This window comes from Mus caroli, chromosome 18, assembly GCF_900094665.2.
Source record: "Mus caroli chromosome 18, CAROLI_EIJ_v1.1, whole genome shotgun sequence".
In the NCBI taxonomy this organism is placed as follows: Eukaryota; Metazoa; Chordata; class Mammalia; order Rodentia; family Muridae; genus Mus; species Mus caroli.
Genome location: NC_034587.1, coordinates 6,706,440 through 6,717,134, shown reverse-complemented (window position 1 = coordinate 6,717,134; position 10,695 = coordinate 6,706,440). Strand labels below are relative to the sequence as shown.

Sequence of the window (10,695 nt, the reverse complement as noted above, 5' to 3'; positions counted from 1 at the left end):
CTCTCTCACACACACACACACACACACACACACACACACACACACACACAAATCTTTGCTCCTAATTCTTTGTAGAATGCTATGGGATAAAGTTTTATGAACAGGACAACATACATGATGGGACAGACTGGGAAATACATGAACCAGAGTGTTAGTTGATTTGTTTTTTTAATTGTGTTTGGGTTATTAAAGTCTTTACATTGCCTAACTGTGGTAAGCAGAAGAGAAGAAACAGAAATAGCTACATTATTAAAGTCCTGTAGTAAGTTGTTCACTGCAGCCTTGAGCCATGTTGACTAATGGTTTGTTTTCCATTTTAAAGGTGAGGCATAAATCCACTAGGAAGGTTTATGCTATGAAGCTGCTCAGCAAATTTGAAATGATTAAGAGATCGGATTCTGCTTTTTTCTGGGAAGAAAGGGACATCATGGCGTTTGCCAATAGTCCTTGGGTTGTTCAGGTATCATTTTCATTGTTTTCTTAATGCTATACTAGTTTGTATCTGAGAAATTTATTTTTTAGAACAGTAATAACTTAATAGTTGCTATAAAATTATCATTATTTTTAAAGTCATAAAATTTATTTTGTTGAATTATGTTTAGAAAAGTCAGGACAAAATAATAATTTTTTTATAGGATTTAATCTGCTTTAAGGGAAGTATTCTACATTAACTTTAATAATGATTTTTTTTTTTTATGTGTAAACATGAGGTCCTCTTTTTCAGTAAGATGTGTCTCTTACTGAAATCAGAAGATTGAGTTTCACTGAGTCAACAAATATCCTGTGATGGCCTTAAGTTTTTAGTACCAAGGAACACACACCCTAAGGTCAACATGGTATAGCACAGCCATGCCATATTAATGCATGAGGCAGAGACATAATGGTCTGCAGTTCCAGGAAAGACCCTATTTCGAAGGAAAATGACATATGGCATAGTAGTATTGACTGCCATTGACCAAATTATTTAAAAATCGTGAACTATAATTCCCTTGCTTATAAATATCAAACAGTCTTTAAGATTTTCTGTTTATTTGTTTTTAAATTTTAGACAGGATCTTTATGCTAGGCCCCTTGCTATGTAGCTAAGGGTAGCTTTGAAATCTGACCCTCCTACCACTACTTCCTGAGTATTGAGATAATAGCACATGCTACTTCTGGCTAATTGGTTATTTTAATTGTGAGATAAAGTCCCCACTAAATTATTCTGAGTTTTCTACCAATGTTTTAACCTCCATTTCTTTTTATCTTTAATTTTGAAGTCTTTTTAAACTAGACTAGACCATTTCCAAATTCCTATATATATTTTATAGTTTACTTACAGTATATATTAAAGACTAAGCATTGGAATAAACAGATTTGGAAAATGTCTATTTATATATAATAACATTTTTTAAAAGTCTCTTTGTGCATGTCTGTGCCTGAGTGTATATGCGGACCACATGCTTGCAGGAACCTATGGAAACCAGAAGACACTGTTGCTCTCCTAGAACTGGAGCTACAGATGGTTGTCAACTACTACGTGTGTGTTGGAAACTTAAACTCAGGTTTAGTTGCTCTGCAAAGAGCAACAAGTCTTATAACCACTGAACCATCTCTTTAGCTTCCCACATTTTAAACTTGAAGTCTCCTTTTTTTTACTACCTGTGTATATTAGGGTTCCTCAGCTTCAGTATTTCTGTGCCAGATAATGCTTTTTATCCCCCCCCCCCCCTTTTGGTAAAGTTTCTCTAAGTTAGGTCAGGCCAGCCTTAAACTGGGTCATTAAAGGCTCGTGACACCATATTTGACCTTAGATAATTCTTTATTCTGAAGAACTATTGTACTACTTACTTTTCTGTTTCTGTTACAAACACCGTGACTAAGCAGCTCATAGCAGAAAGGTTTATTTGGGTTTATAGTTCCAGAGGGAGTCCATCACATCATGGTGGGAAGGCATGGCAGCAGGTGGGAAGGGTGGCTTGAGGAAAAGGTGAGAGCTCATATCACGAACTGCAAACACAAAGCAGAGTTGAACAAACTAGAAATGATGGGGCCCATTAAATTTTCAAAGCCTTCCAGTGGTATACTTCTTAGAATAAGGCCATACATCCTAAGCTATTCTAAATGGCCATCCACTGAGGACCAAACTATTCAGAATACATGAACTATGGGGGCCATTTTCATTCAAACCCCTACCACTATCCTATGTATTGCTCCTATTACTAGTGTGTTTATGGTATTTGAGAACATCCCCATTTTCTACGTAGAATATACCAGTGGCAACTCTTGCCCATTCCTCATACTAATTGTGACAACTAAAATTGCATTTAAACATTGTTGAATATCCCTTGAATGGTAGGGGACAAGAGAGCAGGGAAGTAGTATTGCCTTTGGTTGATTACTTCTGAAATTTGTATGTTATGTATTATATCTGCCAAAGATTAAAATATTTATGTCATAATTGTTCAGTTTGCAATTTAGATATCTTAGGATTTTGTTTTGCTTATTACACTGTATATAAATGGGGTAAACTACCACCAAAATATCAATGCTTATTTAGTTTTGATGCTTAAGTTAAAAACTATACATTTTGTCTGGGACAGTCATGAAATGATACTTCTATTTATCCTTACTCCTAAATTTAGTTCAGTTTTTTTTTTTTTTAATTTAATGATATATGTGGGCATGTGTATTTGTTGAAGCAGAATGAGAACTGTAAGTGCCATTTGTCTACCTCTTTTGAAACAGGATCTCTCACTGGTGTGAAGTGCACCAATTAATTGATACTGGCTGGCCAGCAAGACCCAACTATCCTCTCTCAATCTTTCCAGCGCTGAGATTACAAGTGAATGCCAGCATGCCTTGCATTTTCACATGAGTTCTAGGGGTCAAACTCAGGTTCTTGTATTTGTAAAGGCAAGTGCTTTACCAGCTGAGCTATCTTGTCCCTGTGTAGTTTTTAAATTAGTGTAAGTGGGACTGCCAGGACTGCTCAGTGGGGAAAAGCCTTTGTTCTTCTGAGCATGAAAACCTAAGTTCAAATCTCCAGCACCCATGTCAGCAGTTAAGAGTACAGTAGTAGGCTGCTCTTACACAGGACCCAGGTTTCTTTCCAATCAATCATCCACATGGCAGCTCAACAACCATCTGTAATTCTAGTTCCAAGGAATCTGTTGTCCTTTTCTGGCCTCCATAGACGATAGACATGCACTTTGTGCACAAGCTAATTTCAGACGAAATCCATATGCATAAAATAAAAATTATAAGGGGAAAAAGCTTGAATAAAGCTGCATGTGCCTATAATCCAGCGCTAGGAACAGAAACAGGCAGATCCTAAGAACTTGTTGGCCAATGAAACAGCAAGCTTCCAATTCAGCGGGAAACCTTATCTCACAATGCCTTAAGGCAGAGTGGTAGTGTCATGCTCTGACTTCAGCATCAGCATACTTAATGTGAATCTACCACCACACACAAAGCATATAAACAAACATACAAATTAAGTGAAGTAATTTAAAATAAACATATAACTAAAATGATTAAACACTGTTGAGGAAATCAGACATGAAGGCTTTAAGAAGTCTATGTACATCTTGTGTTGTTTTTCCCTGGGGTTTGCTTTTAGTTTTGTTGTAAACTTGTGCTTACTTAAAATTTGTTTGATTTTATTTTTTTTAAACTTCAGCCCTAAACACATAATAGATTAATGCTTGATATTCTTGACAGTTCTTGCTAATGATTTGATCTTCCTTCTAACAGTCCAGAAAGACAGTTGTTGTTAATGATGGATTATTTTGTTTACTAGAAATTTGGTAAACCTGTGCCAGCTGCCAGGCTTCTAGATGCCAGTTGAGTAGTAGATTTGTAAGTAAAAAACAGTTTAGTTCCTTCTCCTCTTGTAGAAGAGAGTACAGTCAATCAGAGACATGGAAGAGAGGTTAAGCAGATTTCCAGAGCCAAACTGGAGCCAAAGCCCAGTTTATCATACCTCAGAGCTCCGATGATCATAAGTAAACACTATAAACTTCTCATGTGCATCTTAAAAACCAGAAATACAGTATTTCTTTGCCTAAGAAATTTGTTTGTTCTTTATTGAAACTAATAGAAATAAAAACCTCAGCATAAAAAAAAATTAGATGTAGTATAGAGAGCTGTGAAGAGGGAATGATTCCAGTTGCCCCTTGGATATTCAGTTTATAGCTCTTTTGTGTGGATAGGGTCCTCATGGCATTTATGCTTGCCCTGAGTATTAGCCTGCACTTACAGCTATTCTACAATTAAACCATTTCCTTCCATCTTCTGTTAGTATCTTTGGCAGGTTTTATATGAAAACAAAATGTTGCAAAACTCATTCTAATTTTTTTTTTTAATTTGTAGCTTTTTTATGCATTCCAAGATGACCGGTATCTCTACATGGTGATGGAGTACATGCCTGGCGGAGACCTTGTCAACCTGATGAGCAACTATGACGTGCCTGAAAAATGGGCAAGATTCTATACCGCAGAAGTAGTTCTTGCGTTGGATGCAATCCATTCCATGGGTTTTATTCATAGGTAAGTTATAAATTCTTTCAGTTTCTTATATTTTGAAAGGAATAGTTGAAAGAAAATGTAAACATCATTTAATTGATATTTTCTATTTCCAATCTAAATAATTTCCTCCCTGTAACACAGATGGCATTTTAGAACTGTAGTGCATTTAGTTTAATCTTTTTATAAATAATATTCTTTAATAATCTTAGTCAAATTTTATAGCTTCTGTATTGTACATTAAAAAAAGTAAAATTGTGGGCTGGAGAGATGGCTCAGTGGTTAAGAGCACTGACTGCTCTTCCAGAGGTCCTGAGTTCAATTCCCAGCAACCACATGGTGGCTAACATCCATCTGTAATGGGATCTGATGCCCTCTTCTGGTGCATCTGAAGAGAGCAACAGTGTGCTCACATACATTGAATAAATAAATCTTAAAAAAAAAAGTTGTAAAGTGATTTCTAAAAGTTGTGTGATGAACATTTTGTTGCCATATTATCCATGATAGGTTTGTTCTGTTTCACACTCTTCCTTTACTCAGTCACTCTCCTGCATACTTTAGTATCTTTTTATACCCTGTGACTTCTCCAGTACCCACACTATGGTCTGTTATCCATACATTAAAAACAAATAACTAATTACATTTTATATTACACTCAGAAAATTTTTTGCATCTTTAAAAATTGTTTATCTTAGTAGGTTCTCTACAGAATTGTTTGTGTCTGAATTTACTCTCAAGCACAAGGTAATGAAACCATTCTAGGATGGCCCTAAGTTGCATGAAAATATTATTTCATATTTTGGGGATTTAAATCATGAACTACTTCTCTCATGTATAAAATATAAGCAAAAACACTTTTACTGAGGTCACTTTTACTGAGGTCACTTTTGCTGAGGTCACTTATAGGAATGTAGTTGAGGGGTTATTTTCAGGAACATTTACAGTGACAATCCTACTGAAAAAAGCCTTTCATTCCCCAGGCAAACAGTACCAGTAGCTCCTGAGAGAGCTGAGGCTGGGATTTTTTTAAAATACAATTTATTAAAGTAATGAATAACTAAAAATACATTCATTGTAATTTAATTTATTCTGAAAACACTCCTTGAGTCTTAGGTGCAGCTACTGTGCTGCATATCAGGAATCCCAAATGAAAGTGAATTAGATTCTGTTATTATAATGTTTTGTCTGACATTTATATCTAGATGATATATATTTTCGTGCTTAATCTCTCAAATTACTCATTTTCTTACCATCAAACTGTAACTCAGGCCTTTAACCCTAGCACTTGAGAGGCAGAAGCAGGTGGATCTCTGAGTTAGAGACCAGTTTGGTCTAAAGTTCCAGGACAGCCTGGGCTATACAGAGAAACCTTGTCTTGAAAAATGACCTTTTAAAAATTAAAAAAACAAAAAGGCAGTATGTAAAGGAATGCTTTGATGTAGTTGAGTCTCTAGGTGTGTGGATAAGGAGCACATGTAGATAGGTTAAGAGGACTTGATCTGAAGTAACTGCTTTATGGCTTTTTTCAATGTCTGATCTGTTTTAGCAGTATTTTGTTTTTTGTTTTTCTCTCCCTCAGAGATGTAAAGCCTGATAACATGCTGCTGGATAAATCTGGACATTTGAAGTTAGCAGATTTTGGTACTTGTATGAAGATGAATAAGGTTAGCTTTAAAATTCTAATTTTGTTTTCTAATTCAAGATAGTATTTCTTTAGAAAGTGCTATTAAGAATTCACTAACCATGGGCCCTGGAAAGAGCTCAGTGGTTAAGGGCAGTGGCTGCTCTTCCAGAGGTCCTGAGTTCAATCCCTAGCAACCACATGGTGGCTCACAACCATCTAGCAGGTGTATATGCAGATGGAACACTCACATGTACTCATAGACATAAAAATAAATAAATCACCGGGTGTGGTGGTGCACACCTTTAATCCCAGCACTCGGGAGGCAGAGGCAGGTTGATTTCTGAGTTTGAGGCCAGCCTGGTCTACAAAGTGAGTTCCAGGACAGCCAGGGCTATACAAAGAAACCCTGTCTGGAAAAACAAAAAAACAAAAATAAATAAATCTTTAAAAACAACAACAAAAAAAGAATTTACTAATCAGCTGGGTGGTGGTGGTGCTCGACTTTAATCCTAGCCCTTGGGTAGCAGAGACAGGTGGATCTCTGAGTTCGAGGCCAGCCTGATTTACAGAGTTCCAGGACAGCCAGGGCTATACAAAGAAACCCTGTCTGGAAAAACAAAACAAACAAAAGAATTCACTGGATTTGTCCAGAATCACTGTGACTATATTTGTTGTTCTTAACATCATAGTTTCAGTGTTGTATTCATAACTAGTCAGTAGTTTACCCTTTCTATTTAGGGTAAATGTAGATTGCCAGATTGACTAACACTTTCATAACAACTCATTATACACATTACTGGTAACTAGAAATGAAATTAATGTAAATGTTACTAAGTGTTAAAATTAAGACTGTCATAAAAGTTAGATTTAGATCTTCTCTTAACATATATAAAATTTTGTCACTCAGTTTAAAAGTGAGTTGTAAGAGAAACTTACACTCACTGTTTCTATAATTTATACATACAGCTGAAAGGAAAATGCTACCTTTTGTCTTTGGTAGTAAAGGCTTATATATTTCACAACAGAATAGCTAGAAATATGTAGTTATCATTTTGAAAGATATATTAAAAGGAAGCATTACATGCAAACTAGTGTGTCAGCACTTATTTTTAATTCAATTGCATTAATAAAGTAGGTAAATAATTTTGGAAGAGGACATTAAAATGTAGATCAAGTTCTTTGCCTTATGTACTGCTCCATTTCATATCTGTACAGTTAGCTTTTGTGTATTTTTATCACAGTTTCTACCATAGTTTAAAAAGTCAGATATTTTGGTTAAAAAATAATGGAATATTTATATTCACTAAAATGATTTGTTATGTAATCTCAATCTGGTTGCCTTGATTTTTGTCTCTGGAATTACTATGCAGTCATCATATTAGCAGTTAAAATTAGAAATGAAAACAAAAACATGGATTTGTGCACTCACTGATATTTATATAATTAGGTTGTATATGTAGTATATATGTGCAATGTACATTTAGGTTTTTTTATGTTTGCACTTTAAAAATATTTTTGTTAGCACAGAAAAGTGAGTTTTACTGTGCTGTTTCCATGTGTTATGCTTTGTATTCATCTGCAACATCCTGTACTTCCTCATTGGTCCCCTCCTGTGAATAGTGTTCTCCTTGGTTCTCATGTTGGTTGTATTTCATCGTCATCATTCTTTGCTTCCCTTGCCTTCTTTCTTCTCATGGTCTCTTTACTGCCTTGACGTTGCACGCAGGATTGTATGTATGTGTGTGTGTGTGTACAAACATTTACATGTATCTGTGATACACACACACACACACACACACACACACACACACACACGAGCTTAAACCTAAATTCAACATGTGATAAAAGGAATGCATTTGTCTTTGTAAGTCTCATTACTTTGCTTTACATGACTTCTAGATCATTCACTTCCCTGAAGATGCCATGATTTCATCTTTTTATATAGCTGGATAAATTCCATTGTTTATTACTTCATTGTTTCTACTCATCTAATAATGGATTTCTAGACTGTCTCTGTTTCTTAGCAATTATGAATAATGTGTTAGATTTTGATACGACATTTATAACACAGTTCTTCTTCGGGTTATATTAAGACGAAAACCACTGAAAATTATTAACTGCTAATCTAGGCTTGCTGCTCCTTTTAGGAAGGTATGGTACGATGTGATACAGCAGTTGGAACACCTGATTATATCTCACCCGAAGTATTAAAATCCCAAGGCGGTGATGGCTATTATGGACGAGAGTGTGACTGGTGGTCAGTTGGGGTATTTTTATATGAAATGCTTGTAGGTGAGTAAAGGAGGGTTTTGTTTTAGTTACGTCTGTATGTGTGGGGGACATGCTTTAATATTATTTTATGTGTATGGGTATTTTATCTGATGTATGTTATGTACCATATGTATGCCTAGTGTAGCAGCAAGTGTTGTTAAGGCATCTCTTGAACTCCTGTTTTTGTTTGAAGTATCTATAATGTTTTTCATCCCAAACCCACCACTTGGCTTTCTCTACTATAATACAATATTAAATTTGTAGGAAATAAACAAGATCCCTAACCTGTTTTGTCTGTTTTAAAAGCTATTTATAGGCTAATTTTGTGATGTGTTCATTTTTCTATATTAAGTGTATACTTTTAGTTTAACAAGTTATTGTTTGTTTGTTTTTTTAAAACCAGGTAACTGATTCTTCCTTTAAAATACGTATTTTTATAAATGTATTTCTTTGGCTTTCTTTTTTTTTCTGTCGATTTTTTTCAGGTGATACACCTTTTTATGCAGATTCTTTGGTTGGGACTTACAGTAAAATTATGAACCATAAAAATTCACTTACTTTCCCTGATGATAATGACATATCAAAAGAGGCAAAAAATCTCATTTGTGCCTTCCTTACAGACAGGTAAATAATTTTGACACTGAGTTTGCTTTTGTCATTATTACAGTGTGAGTGCTTATGCCCCAGCATACAAATTAGCTCTTCTCTCCTCTCAAGTCTAAGTTGTGAGGCTCCCATAGCATGCGCTTTTTCCTGCTCAGCCATCTCATCGGCTTATACACTTCTTTAAGTTCTAAAGCATTCTCATTTTGCTGCTCAGTTTTAAAGGTTCATACTTGACCTCTCTTGGCTTATGGATGGACTATTAGAATATAAAAGCTGATGTCTTGAAAGTTTATGAGAATAAAGCCTAATACAAGGTTAGGGTATCCTGGTATCTTAAGCCTGTCAGCTTAGTGCTCATAAGCAGTCAGCTGATGGCCAGATAGATAATATTTTGTTTGTTTTGTTTTGTTTTAACTTGATTAATTATCAGACTGATAATTAGTGAATCCTAGGGGGTTTTTTCCGTGCTGTGTGGGAACTCACTTTGTAAATCAGACTGGCCTTGAATTCACAGAGATAATTGCTTCTGCCTCCCAAGTGCTGGGGTTAACATTACCTGACACCACATCCAGCTAGGCTTTTTACCCCTTTTTATTCTTGATGTACTAAAACCTCTGGAATCTGGGTGCATCTTTACACTAATCGAAAGCATGTTTCCCTTAGTTAAGTGATAACATTCCTTCAATTTATGACAGCTTTCATTTGGTAATTGATAGTATTTAAATGAGTGCCTTTCTTGTAGACATAGCTATTGTGTTTTCTAGCTGCAACAAGTGCTTATGAATGTATATGTTTTTTTAATTTAAAAAGTGGAACATTGTATATACTTTTGTAGCTTACTGTAATATTTATGTTCCAGTGCTGGAAATTGAATCCAGGACTTAAGATACAGGACAGGGGAGTGAGAGTTTAGTTCAGTCACTTACTTATGTAAGAACTTGGATTTAATTCTCTTTAATATATGCATTAATAATTAAAAACAAAAAACAATCAAATGACTTTTAAGTTGATGTTTAATGTTGATCATATATTGTTAACTTTAGTTGCAGAAGCATAGTACTTATAAGTATATTTCAATTTGAGGATTACTTTAATTAAAATTAATTTATCCTCAGTATGTTGTTGCTTGCAAGGCAGTTTTTAGATTTTTTAACATTTTAATGTAAGGAACTATCTTGTGCTGTATGTTTGGTGCTAGCCAAATAGGAATTAACAAGTTGCGTGGTATCTGCTTCATTTAACCTTATAGTTCTCTTATGAGAAAGTAGACATTGTGCGGTGGTAATTACAGTGAGGTATAAGCACTGTGTGCCAGAGGATCTGGCCTGAAAGAGTCAGTGAAAGCTCCTAACAAAGTGTTATACATACAAAGCAGTGTTTTTAACTTTTGAAGGTATTCCACTTAAGCTCTGATAGATAACATGTGGCAAGTTATCTACCAAGTCCCCATTTTCACTTCTGTTGAAGGCAAGTTTTAGTTCATGATGCTTTCCAAAGGGTTTTGGGTTTTGTTTCTGTTCATTTTAAGATGGATGTGAGTGACTGTTTGGCTGCAGGCTGAATCCAGGACTCTAAATGCTGTGACTGTACTACAGTCTCACTGTAGCTCTAAGCTATGTGACTGGACTATAGTCTCACTGTAGCTCTATGCTATGTGACTGGACTACAGTCTCACTGTAGCTCTATGCT

General features: G+C 35.3%; 1 protein-coding gene across 3 annotated transcripts in view; it reads left to right on the top strand.

Moving 5' to 3' along the window:
- Window positions 1-10,695, top strand: part of Rock1 (Rho associated coiled-coil containing protein kinase 1) — a 121,465-nt gene that overhangs the window by 40,991 nt on the left and 69,779 nt on the right. For all 3 annotated transcript variants that reach the window (XM_021150215.2, XM_029472234.1, XM_029472235.1), the window contains exons 4-8: window positions 323-460; window positions 4,354-4,529; window positions 6,085-6,169; window positions 8,277-8,421; window positions 8,886-9,024. In XM_021150215.2, the coding sequence (XP_021005874.2) occupies window positions 323-460; window positions 4,354-4,529; window positions 6,085-6,169; window positions 8,277-8,421; window positions 8,886-9,024 (683 nt within the window). The remainder of the gene's footprint in view (window positions 1-322; window positions 461-4,353; window positions 4,530-6,084; window positions 6,170-8,276; window positions 8,422-8,885; window positions 9,025-10,695) is intronic.